The 21,350-nt window shown below is 42.1% G+C and overlaps 1 protein-coding gene and 1 long non-coding RNA gene across 2 annotated transcripts in view; both read left to right on the forward strand.

The window, feature by feature from the left end:
• Positions 1-7,405, forward strand: part of LOC127645950 (sialoadhesin-like) — a 32,535-nt gene extending 25,130 nt beyond the window's left edge. The window contains exons 5-13 of the mRNA XM_052129529.1: positions 56-337; positions 413-731; positions 770-870; positions 1,120-1,209; positions 1,300-1,350; positions 1,449-1,514; positions 5,718-5,771; positions 5,997-6,056; positions 6,399-7,405. Coding sequence (XP_051985489.1) covers positions 56-337; positions 413-731; positions 770-870; positions 1,120-1,209; positions 1,300-1,350; positions 1,449-1,514; positions 5,718-5,771; positions 5,997-6,056; positions 6,399-6,472 — 1,097 coding nt within the window. The 3' untranslated portion in view covers positions 6,473-7,405. The remainder of the gene's footprint in view (positions 1-55; positions 338-412; positions 732-769; positions 871-1,119; positions 1,210-1,299; positions 1,351-1,448; positions 1,515-5,717; positions 5,772-5,996; positions 6,057-6,398) is intronic.
• Positions 7,406-16,320: 8,915 nt separating this feature from the next.
• Positions 16,321-19,340, forward strand: LOC127643646 (uncharacterized). Its single transcript, XR_007970552.1, has 4 exons — positions 16,321-16,336; positions 16,488-16,532; positions 16,617-16,687; positions 19,205-19,340. It is a non-coding gene; the product is annotated as an uncharacterized LOC127643646 (long non-coding RNA).
• The last annotated feature ends 2,010 nt before the right edge of the window (positions 19,341-21,350 follow it).

A 21,350-nucleotide genomic window follows, 5' to 3' on the forward strand; every position in this document is an offset into this window, starting at 1 on the left:
GTTTGTACTGAGTGTTTATCAGGAGCTCTGAGTAAATATTTCCTTCTCTGTACAGATTTGCCCACAGCTAAACTCACTGTACATCCAGAAACATCTGTTTTCACTGGAGAGACAGTGATCATGAAGTGTGACATTGAGTCTGATTACAGTAACTGGAGATATGAGTGGTATAAAGACAGAACTGTCGTGTCTGAGTCTGAGCGTTACACTGTAAACACAAACACTCTCACTATCAGAGGAGCTACTGAGTCTGATCAACATCAGTTCTGCTGTCGAGGAAAGAGAGATGGAAGACCAGCAACATCACAGAACACAAGTGTTACTCTTTCTGTTAAAGGTCAGTAATTACTGTAGTAAAGACGAGCAGAAGATGAACTCTGTTTATTAATGACCCAAATGTTCTTCACCACAGACTCAAAGCTCAATCCTGAACTCACATCAGATACTGCAGGAGCTGCACTGACAGGAAACACGGTGACTCTGATCTGTCACATGACTCAGACCGCTGGATGGGACTTTTACTGGTACAAACACACACAGAACTCTGAGAAAAACAAGACAGAAACAAACTCCTACAGAGTCCATATTGATTCAGTGTCTGATGGAGGTCAGTACTGGTGCAGAGCTGGAAGAGGAGAACCAGTTTACTACACAAACTACAGTGATGCATTGTGGGTCAGCGTCGCAGGTGAGATAAAACATACTGTATTTTCAATGAGTTATACTGAGAAGTTTGCAATAATATAATATGAATAAATGTGTCTGTCAGGTTCTTCTTCTCATCCGGTGATTTGGGTGGTTATGGTCTGAGTGTCGCCGTGTTACTCCTCATCTCACTGATCCTGCTGTGGAGATACAAACACAACAAAGGTTTGTTCATAGTATTGTTTGATCAATCCTAATGTTCACCACCAAATGAAGTCAAACAGAGAAATGTTTTGATAGTGTCACATAGTCTCAGTGTTTCCCTTTTGGCTGAAATCAACAAATCCTTTATTTATAGTTTAATCTGCATATTAAGGGACACAAGAAAGTATTTGGACATGAAATGACACACATTATCTTTAAGAGAAGTTGACATGTGGACACATCATTGATCTTTGTCTCTATCTACTGTAGATCAGCAGTGTATCAACCAACAGACATCAGTTCAGAATCAGAGGACACGACCTGGAGAATCCCCGACAGAAAACTGTCCTCTACAGTCTGGTCAGACTCAATAACACATTATTCAAGTGTTTCCCTGTAACAGCTGTGTGTGGATCTTTAATCCTAAAACACATGTTTGCTGCCCAGCAGGTTGTGATCACATTTATGATGATGTGGATACAAACTATAAGAAGAGCACAGGTAGAGTCTTAAATATTTAGTTACCGAAATATATATATTGCTCATCTTTAAAATGCCCATCTATTGGCTAATTGCTTTGTTTGGTTTCCTGTGATCAGGGGCATCAGCAGATGAGGTCACATATTCAGAGCTCACTATTAAAAACAAGATATCTGTGGATAAAGGTAAAATAAATCCTCTTTACTACATCTGTTAAGAATTAACATTTATTAAGCAAAAACGTCTCCGTTACTGACGTAACCTCCAATCCCTGATTGAGGGAACGAGACGTTGTGTCGATGAGTTGACACTAGGGGTCCCCTTGGAAAACGCCACAAGAGCTGAACCGAAGTTACGCAGACTGGCGGTGCGAGACGGGCAAACCTCTGTATGCCTCGTAGCCAGCGCAAGCTGTCACATAACTACCCCCAACACACTGGCAGGCATGAAGCGGTCCCCTGCACCTAGGGGAACGGCTAACTGCTCAGAATTATAAGGACTGGCTGGCCCAGCCGGGCCTTCTCTATTATTCTCCCCTGTAAAAGGAATTAAATCGTTCATCTGGGGGCCAAATATATGGTCCAAGCTGGGGGGGGTGTCCCTCCAAAGAGGAGGACACAGCGGAGACCACACCCGGCCCCGAGAGGGGGGGTTTTAGGTGGAATACACACACGGTCTTACCAGTTAGGAGCAGAAGCACATTATGTGGAGCGGCGTCATTGTAGATCCTACCCAATGGGGGAGGAGTTACTACAAGTACGTCGACTCAGGGCAGAGGGCCCTCTGTCCAAGGAAGTCGCGGTTTACCGATAGGGAAACCATTTTGTGGGATATACATCACACGGGGTTGCCGAAGGGGACAACCAGCACATGTGGAGCACTTTGCGCTATGCACAAGCGATACACCTGGCCAGCTGACCCGAACTTACATTTACATTTATGCATTTGGCAGACTCTTTTATCCAAAGCGACTTACAGTGTACTTATTACGGGGACAACACCCCCAGAGCAACCTGGAGTTAAGTGACTCGCTCAAAGACACAATGGTGGTGCTGTGGGGATCGAACCATTCTGATTACCAGTTATGTGCTTTAGTCCACTACGCCACCACCACTTACCTGTTTGTGTCACCTGATAACACATGGGACGAAACTGGCACAAACTTGAGGTTATAGAACCTCGCAAAGGTGTTAGGTGTTGCCCAACCCGCGGCTCTACATATGTCTGCTAAAGCGGCACCATGGGACAATGCCCACGAAGCCACAACGCCCCTGGTAGAATGGGCTCAGTAGGCCAGCAGGGGGCGGCACGTGTTGGGGGCGGCACGTGCTGGGCGTGGTATGCCATTGTGATGCATCGACAACTCAGTGGGTGATCCTCTGTTTGCACTTCCTTCCGCTGTCCGCCGAAGCAAACAAAGAGCTTCTCGGAGCTTCTAAAGCTCTGTGTACGGTCCAAGTAGATGCAAAGCGCACGCACCGGGCACAGCGACGCCCAGGCTGGGTCTGCCGCCTCCTTGAGCAGCGCTTGCTGGTTCACCACTTGATCCCTAAAAGGGGTCGTGGTAACCTTGGGCACGTAGCCCGGTCGGGGTCTCAGGATGACGTGAGAGTAAGCCGGACCGAATCCTAGCCACAGTTTGCTAACAGAGAACACCTAAAGGTCCCCTACCCTGCGCCGTCAGAAGGCCGGTCTTCAGAGAGAGCGCCTTTAGCTCTGCTGACTCAAGAGGCTCGAAGGGAGCTCCCCGAAGGACAACGGAGAGGTCCCACGAGGGAACGAGGCGCGGCCTGGGGGGGTTTAACCTCCTCGCGCCTCTCAGGAACCTGATGACCAAATCGTGCTTCCCAAAATACTTAACTTCCACTGTATCGTGATGTGCCGATATAGCGGCTACATACACCTTCAAGGTTGAGGGGGACAGCCGGCCCTCCAACTTTTCCTGCAGAAAGGAAAGCACTGATCCAACTGCGCATCTCTGGGGTTTCTTCACCACGGGAAGAACACCACCGAGCGAACAGATGCTACTTCAGGCCGTAAAGGCGCTCGTTGAGGGGGCTCTCGCCTAAGTGATCGTGGTTTACCACCGCGGGTGGTAGGCCACCTAAGTCTACCGCATCCCGTCCAAGGGCCAGACATGGAGATTCCAGAGGTCTGGCCGCGGGTGCCAGATGGTGCCCTGACCCTGAGAAAGGAGGTCCTTCCTCAGGGGAATTCGCTGGGGGGCTTTCGTGAGGAGCGTGAGGTCCGAGAACCAAATCCATGAGGGCCAATATGGGGCCACTAAGAGGACCTGCTCCCCGTTCTCCCTGACTTTGCACAACGTCTGTGCAAGTAGGCTCACTGGGGGAAACGCATACTTGCGAAGCCCAGGGGGCCAGCTGTGTGCCAAGGCATCTGTGCCGAGGGGGGCCTCAGTCAGACAGTACCTAAGTGGGCAATGGGAGGATTCCGGGGAAGCGAACAGGTCTACCAGTGCTTGGCCAAATCGACTCCAGATCAGCTGAACCACCTGGGGGTGGAGCCTCCACTCTCCCTGGATGTAACCTGCCGCGATAGGGCATCTGCTGTGCTGTTGAGGTAGCCAGGGATGTGATTGGCTCGCCAGTGCTGGAGTGGTCTCATATGCATCAACCCAAGCGGTGTAACCGTCGCTGAGGATGCCATATGCCCCAGGAGCCTCTGAAAGTATTTCAGTGGGACCAACGTGTTCCATCTGAATGTATGCAGACAGCTCAGCACTGACTGTGCACGCTCGCTGGTGAGACGCGCCATCATTGAGAACGAGTCCAACTCCATAATGAGAAAAGAGATGCTCTGAACCAAGACGAGCTTGCTCTTTTCCCAGTTCACCCGAAGCCCCAAGCGGCTGAGGTGACTGAGCACCAGGTATCTGTGAGCACACAACATGTCTCGCGAGTGAGCTAAGATTAGCCAGTCATCGAGATAGTTGAGGATGTGGACACCCGCTTCCCTCAGTGGGGCAAGGGCTGCCTCTGCAACCCTCGCGATGGCGCGAGGGGACTTGGACAGGCCGAAGGGGAGGACTTTGTACTGATATGCCTGACCCTCGAAGGCAAACCGGAGAAAGGGTCTGTGTCGAGAAAGGATGGAGACACGAAAGTACGCGTCCTTCAGGTCTATCGCCACAAACGAATCCAGATGCCGGACGCCGCTAGAATGCGTCTCTGCGTGAGCATCTTGAACGGGAGTCTGTACAGAGCCCGGTTCAGAACTCGCAGGTCGAGGATTGGCCGCAACCCACCGCCTTTTTGGATACGATGAAGTAGGCTCTGTAAAACCCCTTATTCATCTCAGCTGGAGGGACAGGCTCTATCCCTCCCTTCCGTAGAAGGGAGGCGATTTCAGCACGCAAGGCAGCGGCATTCTCGCCTTTCACTGTGGTGGAATTGACGCCGTTGAACCTGGGCGGCCGCCTGCGAACTGAATCGCATAGCCAAGTCGGACGGTACTGATCAGCCAACGCGACGGGCAAGAGGGACCAAGGGGACTATAGCGTCGGACGTACTGGCAGGCGGGACCTCGCGACGGGGCGGAGCCCGGGGTGCTGAGTCTAGGGACATCGAAGCACTTACCTGGCTCATTGTGACCGCTCCCGGAACAGCCTGGGACGGGTGAGTAAGAATTTCATCCTCGTGGCCCGCAGAGACCGTCACCCCCGTGGCGGTGTTGTGCCATGGCTGGGCATGTGGAAGTGGGAGATCCAGTTCCAGGAAGCTGTACCTGCCAAAGAGCACTGATGAGAACACTTCTCATAAAGAGTAGGGGTGTGATCCCGGTGTCCTGGCCAAATTCCCCTATTGGCCCTTCTCAGTCATGGCCTCTTAATAATCCCCATCCATTAATTGTCTCTATAACTCTGTTCTCTCCTCCAATAGCTGGTGTGTTTTGGGTGTACTGGTGCACTATGGCTGCCGTCACATGATCCAGGTGGATTCTGTACACTAGTGGTGTTTGAGGAGATTCTCCCTATACTATGTAAAGCTCTTTGAGTGCCTAGAAAAACACTATACAAATGTAAGGAATAATAATAATAATAATTAAGATACCTACATTTTAAAACAGCTTTCGAGTCGTGAGCGCGCCTATGATTAAAATGTTGTCTCTGCAGGACGATCACTGTGTTTTGGGACAGATCCTTCTGTATATCAGTGTTTAACAAGTTGTTTGGCTTGGATTTTAATAAGCCGATCTAATAGCTCTAAAGACATCATTTATAATCAGATAATATTGGGGAGCAGAATAACACGATAAAGAGACTGAGTTCACATATTAAAGGTTATCATTGTAACGATCAAACAACAGAACAACAACAGTAATGTTTGAGAACGGTCAAAACTGATATTTTCTTTTATTTTCTTTGTTAGATGCTGGAAAAAGAGATGTTTTAATTGAGATGAAAACTGAGGACAATCAAAGAGGTAAGTCAGAAAAAATCTCTTTAATATTATAATATAATATCACATACAGTTTATAAAGATTACAGGCCACATCTGATGTTCAATAAAATACACACACATACATGTTTTGAGTGTGTCAGGTTTTGGATCTGCTGTATCCTCTTAATAGTATCATAGATTATGAATTATTATTGATCTGTATAATGAGTCAGATGTTGTTTATGACTCTCTGTTGTTCATTATCAGGGAAAAGCAGTGAGTGTGAAGACACAGTTTACTCTGATCTGAAGCAGAACACAGACAGAGGTGAGAGAAACACACATATAATATCATCATTCAAAAGTCACAATTACAGTTCAAATGAGGCAGTGGTGGCTCAGTGGTTGAGGCTCAGGGTTACTGACCAGAAGGTTGGGGGTTCAAGCCCCAGCACCACCAAGATGCCACTGTTGGGCCCTTGAGCAAGGCCCTTAACTCCAGGTTGCTCCAGGGGGACTGTCCCTGTAATAAATATACTGTAAGTCGCTTTGGATAAAAGCGTCTGCCAAATGCATAAATGTAAAATGTAAATGTAAATGATCCCGCTGAATGTGCCAAATACAGCTGAAGCTTTTTACTTTATTATTATTATTCATTTGTGTCTTTTAGGTGGCAGTGCTGGAGTCGATGCAACTTATGCTCAAGATTTTAATCACCGAAAGAAAGAAAAACGCAAGAATTGATCAAGTTTATTTTAAAATACACACATTTACATGTAGAAGAAACGCTGAAATCAATCAATGATCAGATCATTAATTAAAAAAGACACGTGACAAGACAAAACTGGATTTCCATGAGATTTTGAGATGTTTTTTATCCAGTCTTGACGTCAACATGTAATGAGAGAATGCCGTTAAATGCCTTCACATGCAAAAGTTCTGATCATGTTTCTTGTATTTTGTGTCGGGAAGTTTGTACACAAACCTTCTGCTTTTATAATGCGCTTATTTTAAATGTGTGTTTAATAGTGCAACATTTATTGTAGTTGGGACACTTTCTTGTTTAAGTTCAGAATTTGCTCTTTCATGTAAATTGTAAACTAACTCTTACATTATAAACCTGCGTATGTGTGTTTCTATAATGTCAGTGTAACTATATTCACCTTTAAATTAATTAATTACATTTTCTGTCTGTTCTGCAGCGCCTCAAAGTTACAAGAATCACTTTAACTTTAATATCAGTAATATTTTCATCAGTTAAACACAGTCTTCATGTCTGTACTGAAGATGTGCCCGTATTTATGAGGATTTTGCCAAGAGAATAAGACTTTTATTTAAGGTTTATTTTTGGATCAGTTGATTGTTTTTGTTTGAAGTTTCTCAGATTTTCTGTGATTTTGATGTTAAATAAAAACAAACCTGATGTTATTCTCATGAGCATTTATCACACTTAAAATAGTGGGACCATTTTTAACCCTGGGTTAATATAATCTGGGGTTATGTTGTTTTCTATTGTTATTGCCTTTATTGTCCAGAAGATGGTGTCAATGTATCAGCTTTGAGTTTCTGAACCGCTTTAAACTGTTTATGAAAAGTTTAATATTCAGAACTGTGTAAAAGTTTCAGACATTTCTGGAAAAATGCTGTAAAGTGTGACATTTTCAAACAAAATGTAATAAATAGCTTTTAATTAACAATTGACTTCATACAAAGTGCAGAAAACATAAAAAAGCTAAATCAATAACCTGGTTATTGTCCTGTTCTCTTTTTGAGGAGACAAAGTTTTCAAAGTAAAAATTGTATTTATTAACAAGAAAGAATAAGTACAAAAATCATTCAGCCAGCTGGGGATCTAGTCTGCTTCACCCGTTTCAGAAAGATCCCGTTTCTCCAGTGTTCCCTTCTTTTCTACCTTTCTGACCCAGGGTGTGTTCCTTTGTTCTCAGTTTTTTACTCTTTTGATTGGCTTATTTTTGCCGACGGGGCATCTCCAATAATCGCAGAGATAAATTCCACTCAATCTGTTGGTTTGTTTTTGCTGCAGTGGGATTACTGGTTTTGCCTCCCATTGGTTTGTTCTTATCAGTTCTTTCCCTAAAGAATCTCCAATGTATAAACTGTCTCTAGGTTCCCCTCATCTCCTGTGTCAGAAATGCAGCTGCAGTTTCCTTTTAGCATTTTTGGTTTTACATATATTTTCTAATTAGTTACATCATTCATCATTTGTTAACAGGCATACTTTGTTTAAGATTAGTCACACACACACATATATATAGGCCTACTGATTAAGACAACACACAACAGAAGTAAACATATTAAAGCTAAATCAATATTTGGTGTGACCAGCCTTTAAAACCACAAATCCTCCTAAATACACTTGCACAAGTTTCTCTTGCACAGTGAGATTCATCTGACTGCAGTTTTTATTCCTCTATGCTAATTTATAAAGGAGTCGACGCGTCCTCTGATTGCGTGTCTTCATGGATCAAACCCACTGAATGATTTCATTGGTCAGCTCTTAGATTGACGGGCGGAAAGAGCCAATCAACACCTTTGAAAAGCCCCACCCATCGACTCGTGTTTCAAACTGACCATCAGATTCACTTTTGTAGATCATTCTGGTGAATGATAATGTTTGCTAATTGTATGGACACTACAAGACACTGTACTGGACGAAGTGCGCTTGCGCATTAGTTCTGCTGTCCAGCGTGCACATCCTCCCCCGCCAGGTTGATAATATAGTTTGTTGCATGTAGTTGCATAAGTTCATTATACTCGGAAAGCTTTCTGTAATAAATACATTCGACTGGATTCAAAGAACGGACTCATCACTCATTTCAACATGGTGTCAGAAGATATGAAACGGATCTATCGCCTGTGAGTTTCACACGTTTTTTCTGAGAAATAACGTCAAGTTAAAAGTTACGAATAAAGACGTGATGGCGGATGGATTTCGCAGACCAGATCCCCTCGTTTTTGACGGGAACCTTGCTGAGAATTGGCGGATTTTTGAACAAGAATATGATATATTCATTGCAGCGGCGCACTCTGACAAGCCTGCCAAAACAAAGGCATATATTCTCCTCAATCTAGCAGGAGCGGAGGCCATCGAACGTGAGCGTTCATTTGTTTACACAGCAGAGGTGAGGGCGCCAGGTGAAGCTGGAGCCGTTGTCGTTCCAGCTGAGTCTAGAGAAGACCCCGAGTGTTTGAAACGGAAATTTCGGGAGGTATGCAACCCTCAACATAACAAAACTATGGAGAGACACAAGTTTCATTCACGAAATCAAAAGCAAGGTGAGACTATCGAATCTTACATAAGTGATTTGAGGATCAAAGCTAGCAGTTGTCACTTTGGAAACCTGGCAGATGAACTGATATGTGACAGAATAGTATGTGGCATCAGAAATGACAGTATAAGAAAGGCTTTGCTACGTGATAGTGAATTAACTCTAACTAAAGCCATTACAATCTGCCGCATTTATGAGATGACTGAGGAAAATAATAGAACTCTAGCCATGCCCCAAACAGCCACCACTGTTGACGCAATTCAGCCAAATCCCAGTGGGTGGCAACAGAGGTCAAGATATAAATCTCAAGCAGTCAAATACGAGACAAAATCCATTACAAACTGCAGCAATTGTGGAAGCAGCCATGCTGCACAGAGAGACAAATGTCCTGCTTTTGGCCAGCAATGCCATAACTGTAAAAAATTAAATCATTATAAAAAATGCTGCAAGTCCATGTCACACCGTCAAGGCTATGAAAAGAAAAGTTATGCAAAACACAAAGACTATAGAAAACCTGTGTACCAGTTAGAGCTGGAAAAGCCAGACAACAGTGCCAGTGATGACACTTTTTATGTGGATGGTGTCAAACTCGACGACAAGTGTGTAAACACCATCACTCCTCAGACAGAAGGAAAGGATGAAGGATTTGTTACACTGCACATACATAACAAGCCCTTTGAGATGAAAGTTGATACAGGTGCTAGGTGTAACGTATTGTCAAAAGATGCCTTCCAACTGCTTGCTGACGGTGAACGACCAATGAAATGCACCAAAGACACCAACTTAGTGGCTTATGGAGGCAGCAAAATAGAGACTACTGGAATAGTTACACTGCCTTGTTGCTTAGATGGACAGCAACACACACTACCTTTTTTCCTAGTGGACCGAGATGTAGTGCCACTACTGGGATTTCGTGCATGTGTGCGCTTAGGAATTGTCACAATGAGCCCTCACGTTCATCAGGTCAGCACCGAGAGCGATGCTGATTTCACTAAACAGATTTTCGCACAATACAAAGATGTGTTCAGTGAGGAGCTCGGAAAACTCCTATCACATACTCTATGACACTGGATCCAACTGTACAACCAGTGGTTCGGTCCAGCACACCGCATCCCAGTGGCAATGCAGACACGAGTCAAAGCCGAGCTTGACAGCATGCAGAATAAAGGCGTCATAACCACAGTTTCTGAACCTACTGACTGGGTTTCGTCCATGGTGGCAACACATAAAAAGGACAAACAAGAAATCAGACTGTGTATCAATCCAAAAGACCTCAACACTGCTCTGAAGAGACCCCATTATCCAATGCGTAGCGTTGAGGAAGTTGCGACCCAGATGTCAGGTGCTACAGTGTTCTCTGTGCTAGATGCAAGGAGCTCATTCTGGCAAATACGTCTGGATCACAAGTCATCAATGCTGACCACATTCAGCACACCTTTTGGCCGCTATAGATTCCTTCGTATGCCTTTTGGCATAAGCTCAGCAACCGAAGTTTTCCAGCGCTCGATGGAACAACTGTTTGCTGGATATCCGTGTGCTATTATAGTAGATGACATCATCATAGGAGGTTGTGATGCTATAGAACATGACGCCAATCTAAAACAGGTGCTCGACCGGGCCCGAGAGATAAACCTCAGGCTGAACCGTCTCAAATGCAAGTTCCGCCTGAACCAGGTCTGTTATGTGGGTCACATATTTACAAAGGAGGGCCTAAAAGCCGACCCTGCCAAGACTGCAGCTATCACAGATATGCCAGTCCCTCAGGACGTCCCAACCATGCAGCGATTCCTTGGTATGGTGAACTATCTTGGGAAGTTCATCCCAAACCTCAGCGAGATTGCAGCGCCTCTGAGACAGCTCACACACAAAGACACTGCATGGAGCTGGTTTCCTCAGCATCAGCAGGCGTTTGACCATCTTAAGTCATGCCTATCCAGTGCACCAGTCTTATCCTACTATGATGTGAGAAAAGCAGTTACACTGACCTGTGATGCGTCATGTTACTGGACTTGGTGCTGCATGTTTACAGGAGGAGAGACCAGTCAGCCTATGCGTCTCGTACACTCACTGACACGGAAACGCTGATATGCTCAAATCGAGAAGGAGCTGTTGGCAGTGGTGTTTGCATGTACCAAATTCAAGGATTATGTGTATGGGAAGCCTACGGTCATTGAAACAGACCATCAACCCCTCGTCACAATCCTAAAGAAGCCCATCCACACTGCTCCTGCCCGACTGCAAAGGATGCTACTACAGTTACAAGCCTATGATATCACACTGGTCTACAAGAAGGGTAAGCACATGTACCTAGCCGACACCCTATCACGAGCTCCAAACAAAGCTGTCTCACAATGCCCAGCTACCAATAACACATTTGAGGTGATGTCGGTCAGCTACATCTCAACTAACCGACTAGAGGAGCTCCGGACCCACACAGCACAGGATCAGGCACTACAAATTCTTAGCAAAACCATTCAACACGGATGGCCTGACAAAGAACGCAGCGTTCACTCATCCATACGTTCATTCTTCCCTTACAGAGATGAGCTGGTTGTGGAAGATGGAATAGTTATTAAGGGCCACAAAACAGTTATTCCCCACTCACTGCACCGGGAATATATCAATATTGTACATAGAGGTCACCCAGGCTTAGAGTCAACCAGACGCAGGGCCAGGAGCACTGTTTTTTGGCCGTCAATGAACAAAGACATTGCAGAAGAATTGCTATCATGCTCCGTCTGCAACAGCACCAGACCACACCAGCAGAAGGAACCTCTACAGCCACATTCAGTTCCAGCTTTGCCATGGTCTACAGTGGCTACTGATATGTTTGAGTGGCACGGACAACAGTACCAGGTGCTGGTAGACTCGTACTCAGGGTGGTATGAAATCGACCTTCTCCGTGACACAACTTCAGCAGCTGTGATCATAAAGCTGAAAAGGCATTTTTCTGTCCACGGAACACCCCACACCCTAATCAGTGATAATGCGAGGCAATACACAAGCCAGCGTTTCAAGGATTTCAGCTGAGCAGTGGGATTTCATTCATGTTACCAGCAGCCCGGCATATCCACAGTCAAACGGACTGGCAGAAAGAGCAGTCCGTAGTGCCAAACAACTGATGGAAAAATCTCACAGAGATGGGACTGATGTGTATCTAAATCTGCTGAACATCAGGAACATTCCCGTGACCAAGCATTGGGCTCACCTGCAGAACGTCTGATGTCACGGCAGACACGCTCAACTCTTCCTGTCAGCACCAGACTGCTGGAGCCAGCCCGAAGAACACAAAGCGGGTCACTGCCCAACTAAAAAATAAAAGACTCATTCAAAAGCGATACTACGATGCATCAAGCCACCCACTACAGCCGCTTGCAGAGGGACAAGTTGTTAGGATGCAGACCATCAAGGGACACGACCACTTGGGCACTGTGAAGGAAGTGTGCAAGGAACCACGTTCCTACATCATCGAGTCCGATGGAGGAACCTACAGAAGAAATCGTCGTCACATCCTTCCTGTTGCTGAGCCACCACCACGACAGATCAACTCTGAAGACTTTGATCGTCAGTATGCCGGTCCAGCTGCTCCAGACAGTTTCCCATCCACACCACATGCATCTCAAGAGACCCAGGTAACACCTCTGCCCACTAGTGAGCAGCAGAGGCCTGCTGTTCAATCTCCAAAGAGGGTAACACCAGGTAACACACTGTATGTGACACGCTCAGGTCGTGTCTGCAGGCCTAATCCAAAGTATGAACAATGAATATTTAGCTGTTATGGGCTGCGAGCCAAAGACATTGAAGAAAAAAAAAAGAGAGAAAAAAATAAGACTATTTCTGGTTGTAGTGCTTAGCATAAGCCTTATGTTTAAAAAAAAAAATATAAAAAAAAACAAACAACCTGCATTTAAATATTTTGTTCATTTGATATTGTGTTTAGCTACCACTTAATGCAATGGATTCACATACAATTGTTAAAATGTTTTGTATGTTAAAAGACAAGTGTTTCAATAGAAAATGGAATTGTTATAGTTTGTAAGTTAGTGTCTATTTTTAATATTCTGTTTGCCGTAGAAGACACTAACTAAAGAAAGGGGATGTAGATCATTCTGGTGAATGATAATGTTTGCTAATTGTATGGACACTACAAGACACTGTACTGGACGAAGTGCGCTTGCGCATTAGTTCTGCTGTCCAGCGTGCACATCCTCCCCCGCCAGGTTGATAATATAGTTTGTTGCATGTAGTTGCATAAGTTCATTATACTCGGAAAGCTTTCTGTAATAAATACATTCGACTGGATTCAAAGAACGGACTCATCACTCATTTCAACAACTTTCCTTTCTTCTCTTCTCCCGCTCACAAATGCCGTTTAAACATCGACTCTTTAATGTGAGAAGATGTGACTCTTAAAAGCGCGTTTAATTTCTCCAGAATAAAGTCGTTTATTCTCCGAAACCGTTCAGAGTTCGTCTCTGTCCTTTCAGCGCGAACACAACGTCCATGACAGTGACGTATTTCTCTTGTGTTCAATGTATGTGACGTCATCACGCATAACGTTCTCCAGAAACACCTTCAACACACCGCGAGTCTCGTCGAAGATCAGACCGGAGATCCGCGTGACACCGACACGGCGAGCGAGACGAATAGCGGGTTTAATGATTCTCTGAAAATATCACGCAAAACATTATGATGATACTTAGCGCCTCCTTTCCCCGATTTTCCTCTTCCAGAAAAAGACAAGTTTGTTTCTCCAGACAAAGGAGGAGCCAAAATCACGTCACTGTTTAGAGATGGAAATCTACTGATTGTTGTAGAAATGAAGAACAGAGGGAGAGGGCTAGCAGATTAAAAGAGATAGGGCGATTCAAGGTAATAAATACAAGTCGTGTTGAAAGGGAAAATAAGTGGAGTAAAGGAGTAATTTGGGGAGTTCCAGTAGGAGTTTCAATGGAGGAAATTAAAACAAACCTAAAAGGAGGAATTCTAAAGGGAGCTCGGAGGATTCAGATAACTCGAGAGGGAGTGAGGAAAGATAGTGAGTATGTTGTGCTTGATTCTGAAGAGGAATCGCTACCCAAAAAAGTGATGTTTGGGTTTTTGAGCTGTAACGTTAGAGAATACATTCCAAAGCCAATGAGGTGTTACAACTGCCAAAGATTCAGACATACAGCCAACGTATATAAAGGCAGAAGGAGATGTGCCAGATGTGGAGAAGATCATGAATATGGGCCATCATGAACAGCCAAAATGTTGCAATTATGGAGGGAATCACAGTGTGGCTTATGGGGGAGAGAGAAGGGAGAAATGAAAGGAACAGAGCGGGAAAACAGATCACAAAAGAAACAGAACAGGCAAATAAGGGAAAAGTATTGTTGACCTAAAGAAACTAGTTATTTTCATAGCAGGGGTAGTTAATGCCACAATGGAGATTAAATCCAAGACTGAAAGAACACAAATAATTGTGAAAGCAGCAGTGCTTAATATCAGTGGGCTGACATGGGAGGAAGAAATGATCTCAGCGTTCAGGCACATCAGGAACAAGCATGGAATACTAATAATGGTCCTCTTGTTACAATGAAACGCTTGAAGTTTGTCGGCTAATGACAAGATTTTAAAAAGTATATAGAGGAGTTATCTAGTAAACCCGATGTTATCTGTGTACAGGAGACATGGTTAAGACCACATGTAGATTTTAGACGAGTTGGATATGATTGTGTTAGATATGATAGGAGGGATGGTGTAGGGGTGGATGTGTAACATTTATTAGAGAAGATGTTGCATTTAGAGAGATAGGAACAGGAAATGAGCAAGAATATATAATCATAGAGATCTGGACAATGGAAGGAGAGCTCATAATTATTCATTACTATAATCCTTGTAAGAAATTAGACCTGAGTAGTTTAATGCAAATGGAAGGAATGGATGGAAATAGGAGAGTGATATGTGGGATTTGAATGCACATTATGGGGAGGAATAAAAACAGATGTAAACGGAGAGGTGATTGAAGAACTGTTAGAGGAGAAGGACATGGTTTGATGAAATGATGGGAGATTAGATGCACATACAGGGAATATGTCAGTATTGGATTTAACTTTGGTGTGGAATAATTTAGCAGGGAAATGTGAGCGAGATGTATCATATGAAACATCAATCGGGAGGATCATTATCCAGTGTTTTGTACAATATTACTACAGGGAAAAAACAACAAGGAAAAACAATGAGGAAATGGATATTTGACAGGGAGAAATGGACCAAATGGATTTAAATGAAGATATTGAGGAGATTGATAATAAATGTAAAACAGTATTGATTGAATCTGCAAATGAGTCAATTCCTAAAAGGGAAATGAAGAGAAAGGTGGTCCCTTGGTGGACAGATGAATGTAGTAGAGTAGTTACAGAAAGAAATAAAGCTCTAAGAATATTAAGAAGAACTGTCTAAACGTAATTAAATATAAGCAAATGCAAGCAAAGGTTAGGAAAATTATAGTACTGCAAAAAGACAAAGCTGGCAGATGTTTTGCAATCTTTGGGGGAGAGGTATGAGACATGATTAAAAGTATGAGAGGAATCAGAAGAGAATGGAAATATCCTGTTCTGAAGGAGGAAAAGGCAGAAATGATAGAGAGACGATATCTGATTATTATCAAGCGAAACTTTACGATGACGCTTAAATCTCCTTTTCCTCTTCCAGACACGATGACCAGAGTTTAATATTCACTCGAATGTGACGCGACCAACAACCGGGAGACATATCCAGCTGCAGACCCGCAGCACCACCAGTTTCAGAACGCCAGCGCCAGAACCTGAAGTGAGGGGCGGAGTTATTGACAATGAGACAAGCATGGCGGAGAGCATGGTGAGTTGTGTAACGTTGTCTAAAGTTTTTGACATCATGTGGTGAAAAATTAAATGTGTGTGTTCAAGTTTTGCCGTTCAAGAGTTTAATAAACTTGCTTAATGGTTACTTGCATGATGTTCTGATTTTGCATGCTGTGACAGTTTTACAAGAAAGACCCAAATACTGTTGACTGTGTTTTTGCATGGATTCAGAGCTTCAAACTGTGTGCTGCACAATGTAACTTCATATTAACAAATCTGTTTTATTATTTTTGTATTTTTGTTGCAGTAAGATGACAGCCAAAATTGCACCTGGCACATGGATGCTACTGAAAAACAAGGTTGTTATAAAGAAGTCTGCTAAAGTTGGGAGTGCTGAAGTGTCAAACCCTTAATAAACTCGTGCTTTTTTTTTTTTTTTTTAGGATGTCCCCCAATAGATTGGTGGTGTAGACTGTGGAGTCTTCATGTTGATGGTGAGACATTGTTTTGATATAATTAAACCAATGATTGGTGTGGTGGTGTTTTTATTTTAATTTTTTTAAGTTGTTAAATACGGAACAAGGAAGATTTTTTTTAATTTGACGTTTACAGAGATAATGTTCCTTAATTTTTGCTGTTTTCCAGTATGCGCTACATCTAGTCTTGGGAGCACCCTTTGATTTTACATCTGTAAGTAATTACCAGTTCAAGTAATTGACCTTTATGATGTTGTAGCAGTTGAAATATCAAGATTTCTCTATTTTTGTCTTCCAGTGCGACTTTCCAAACATACGGAGATGGTTGGCTCTTATTCTTCTGGAGAACTTTGGGGTTTTCTCTGAAAGGTAGATACTGGACATTTATATGGAGTTAATTTTGTGCCATAATTAAACAAACAAATGCAGCATTTTGCAAACAAACTCAATCTGCTTTGCAAAGGAAAACTCGACTGGCAAACAAACAGAAAGCAATGTGCAAATACAAAGGTCAATTTGAGTGAAAATGAGCAGAGGAATAACAAATATGTATAGTGTTTTACAAATATAAATAAACGAGCCAAGATCATATTTTACAAATAAATACAAACCATCCTACAAATTGCTTGTAACCTTTAAACAAATACCAAACCTATTGCATACAAATGCATACCTGTCTGTTACGACTGTGCAGATGGATTTTTATGAGATCCCTCGGCTCGATTTTCTCACAAATGCGTCCAGGCAGATTTTCTCACAAATGCAGTAAGATCCTCTTCCAAAACAGTAGATGATGCTATGCGATTAATTTAGAGTTAGTCTCCCGGTATGGAAGCATATGGGTAGCAATATTCAATTTGACATTTAATATGCAAAATGACAATGCAATATGTAAAATGGCAATGCATTCTGTATTTAAATTTACATTTTACATTACCATTCTAGCAACGTTTGGTGCAAAATGAAAATGAAAATGAAATTACATAATTTACATTTGCCATTTCATACACTCGTTTTAATATGCATTATTGAAACGCTTTATAAGTTGCAAAATTAAAATGAAAATGTATTACAGAAATGATTAGATATGTGTAACATGTTCAAGCAAAAACTGTGGCAAAATGATCATTCAAATGTTATTTTTCTTAATTGCATTTACACTCAGTCAAGACACTTGCGATTGCTTTTTCATGAAATGTCCCGCAATGAATGTAGCAAAATTCAATGTGCACATTGAAAATGCATTCCGAGCCGATCACGCCCCTGCCCCGCCCCCTTACGCCCTCTCCCAAGAACAACTGTATTCGGAGGGGAGTGGGGAGACCAGCAGCCGTGGAGATCCCTGGCGAGGCCATAGAGGGTATCTTATGTATGGGTTAAAAGTTAAAAGCTGCTGTTCTTCCCACTCCCCTAGGCCTCTCCGAATACAATTGTTCTTCCACCACCTTTAAGAGGTCAAAGCCATAAGGCAGAAAATTCTCCCAGACGTTCCAACAACGTACTGGTTCTATCACCTACATAATCGTAATAATCTTCGGAAATACTACCGTTTCTCTGTTCACGCTCCACTTCATCTGCTAGTGAAGTTAACGCCAGTATTAGCTCTGCACGCCATTTTTCCAACACCTCAAAACCATAGACTGTAAGCTCAAAACACGTAACATAGCCATAACATGTTATGTTTACCTGTTGCCGAGCCCCGCCTTGATGCAGTGATTGACAGGGCGGAGAGGGCGAGGGGCGGGCAGGGGCGTGATCGGCTCGGAATGCATTTTCAATGTGCACATTGAATTTTGCTACATTCATTGCGGGACATTTCATGAAAAAGCAATCGCAAGTGTCTTGACTGAGTGTAAATGCAATTAAGAAAAATAACATTTGAATGATCATTTTGCCACAGTTTTTGCTTGAACATGTTACACATATCTAATCATTTCTGTAATACATTTTCATTTTAATTTTGCAACTTATAAAGCGCTTCAATAATGCATATTAAAACGAGTGTATGAAATGGCAAATGTAAATTATGTAATTTCATTTTCATTTTCATTTTGCACCAAACGTTGCTAGAATGGTAATGTAAAATGTAAATTTAAATACAGAATGCATTGCCATTTTACATATTAAATGTCAAATTGAATATTGCTACCCATATGCTTCCATACCGGGAGACTAACTCTAAATTAATCGCATAGCGCCATCTACTGTTTTGGAAGAGGATCTTACTGCATTTGTGAGAAAATCTGCCTGGACGCATTTGTGAGAAAATCGAGCCGAGGGATCTCATAAAAAGCCATCTGCACAGTCGTAACAGACAGGTATGCATTTGTATGCAATAGGTTTGGTATTTGTTTAAAGGTTACAAGCAATTTGTAGGATGGTTTGTATTTATTTGTAAAATATGATCTTGGCTCGTTTATTTATATTTGTAAAACACTATACATATTTGTTATTCCTCTGCTCATTTTCACTCAAATTGACCTTTGTATTTGCACATTGCTTTCTGTTTGTTGCGAGTCGAGTTTTCCTTTGCAAAGCAGATTGAGTTTGTTTGCAAAATGCTGCATTTGTTTGTTTAATTATGGCACAAAATTAACTCCATACATTTACTCCAGCCCACCGTTACATTTGCACCCTCTTCTGATTAATTTTAAATTAACCAAGATATATATATATATATATATATATATATATATATATATATATTCCAGTGCAGAAACCCTACAAGAGTCCCTTCCATGTGAAGAACAAGCTACGCTTAGCAGCAGTGAGGCGTGTGTGTGTGTGTGTGTATATATATATATATATATATAATCTAATAACATATAATAAATTTATATGTCACATTTATAAAGTCACATTTTCCTTTAATATTCTGTAATGAAGGAGCTCCCAATAATCCGGCACATGAAAGAAGCTGTGAAATGGCTCCATTCCAACAGCCATCTGCTCAGGGGTCCAGTGGAAGAGTCTCTTTTCATTCGAATGAATGAAGACCACAAGGAAAAGGCCCACAACAATCTCCTGGAACAGTCAGAAGCTTCCAGAGAGCCCTTTCTATTTCATTTTGTGTTCAGGGATGACATGGAGTTATTTTTGCAAGAATGTAAGGACAAAATGGGCCTGAGAGTGAATTCCTCATTTGATACATTTTAAGTTTAATTTATACAGGATTGTCATGATAAAATGGGCCTAGGGGTGAATTGGTCATTTGTTGTATATATTTTTATTGTTTCTTTTAAAATGATGCTTAATTTTCTCTTTTTTAGTTTTTTGACATGTTTTATTTTACATAAAGAAAAATGCATGCTGCACATGTTCTTGTGAAATAAAGTATATTTTATATAAAATGCCCATAAGTTTCAAGCATTATTTTTCACCATCATGATCAGGAAGTAACTCTCATAATACAATGAAACGGATAACTATATACAATTATATTACACAAGATCAATGTTTTAAAATGCTTATTGTACTGTACCTTAAAGAATCATTATAACTTACGTATAAAGTATGATGTTTCATTTGTAATAAAAGCAAAGTACTCTCCAAAACGTTAGGTGGCGCTACTCACTTCAGGTTCTGGCGCTGGGGTTCTGAAACTGGTGGTGCTGCGGGTCTGCAGCTGGATACTATTGACAACCGGAGTAGATGTTTACATTGACCTACAGGACCTAGTAGAAACACACAATTGAAGGAGGAGCCAAAATCACGTCACGTGTTTATTTCTTGTTCACTGTTTAAAATCTTGGAGTTTATTTCACTCAAATGAAACTTTTTTTTTTCTATAGAGAAAATATTTTAAGCTCAATGTTCAAAATGTGTCAAATGTTCAACAGAGCAGAAGAATTGTTGACAAATAAATTTATCCAACACAATAAAAGTTCATTGCAGACCTGCAAACCTGTCCACATTTTGACCTCAAAATACGCAGATACGATTTGTCCCTCTAAACTAAAACCAGGTGACACACCTCCGTGAAGTTGGCACCCCATAAAACGAAATAATCTCCAAAACTATGCCATTGGTTTGTGCAGATTTGTGCCGCAAAAAGGAACGTTTGTGCTGTTTTGGTGTTTGAGATATTGAACATTATTGTTTTGGTTGTGTTACGTCACTCTCCACCCCATGTCGTTCAAATCTCTCCAAACCGGTGTCATTCGTTTGTGCTCGTTAAAACAAACATTGTATTGAGTGACGTCACTCTCCACCCCACCTCATCTAAATCGCCCCAAACCGGTGTCATTCGTTTGTGCTCGGTTTGTGCTGTTTTGTGCCGTTAAAACAAACATTGTATATATTTTCCTTTCGCAGATATAGATCATTCCTGGTATGCGGTGACATTTTGGCTTCATAAGTGTTGGGGAAAAAAGGACATGATTTTCATGTTTTTAGCATTCTACCAAAATATTGACATGTTTAACTATAAGGAATACATATTGGTCAAGCTCAGGGACTCTGAAAATAATAATTATGGGTAGATTGTTCAGACACGTCCATGAAAATATTCCACCCTGTTAGGGACATATACATAGTTATCACAACATGTTAATAATGTAAATGTTAAACAATAATGAGCTTTCCTTGGATAGTATATGTCCCTTATGCCATCTTAGATTTTTTTTTTCTTCTTGAAACAAGCAAAACAATTTTTGATGAAGAGAATATGTCTTGATTATTAAAAACTGGTACTTTTTGTGCCCATCTTTGCAAATAGGATGGTAAATAACAATAAAAATTGGCTCAAAAACACATATATGCTGTTAGTGCTCCTCACCTCACAAAATAAGACAAAAGTATGCCAAACATTTAATGTTGCTGTCAAATTATTATTTAAAATGACTTGTCTAACAGGGTGGAACACCAGTGTTAACAGGTTCAGTGGATGAGCCTTTTGTCATTGTCCTGCATGGTTTGCCATTGCTAATGTGTGGAACTGCACCTATAACATATTGTTTCAAAACAATAAAATAAAATAAAAAATCCAAATTTCCTTTGGGGGAGGGACACAAAAAACACACTATGTGGTTCC

This window comes from Xyrauchen texanus, chromosome 1 (genome assembly GCF_025860055.1).
Source record: "Xyrauchen texanus isolate HMW12.3.18 chromosome 1, RBS_HiC_50CHRs, whole genome shotgun sequence".
NCBI lineage: Eukaryota > Metazoa > Chordata > Actinopteri > Cypriniformes > Catostomidae > Xyrauchen > Xyrauchen texanus.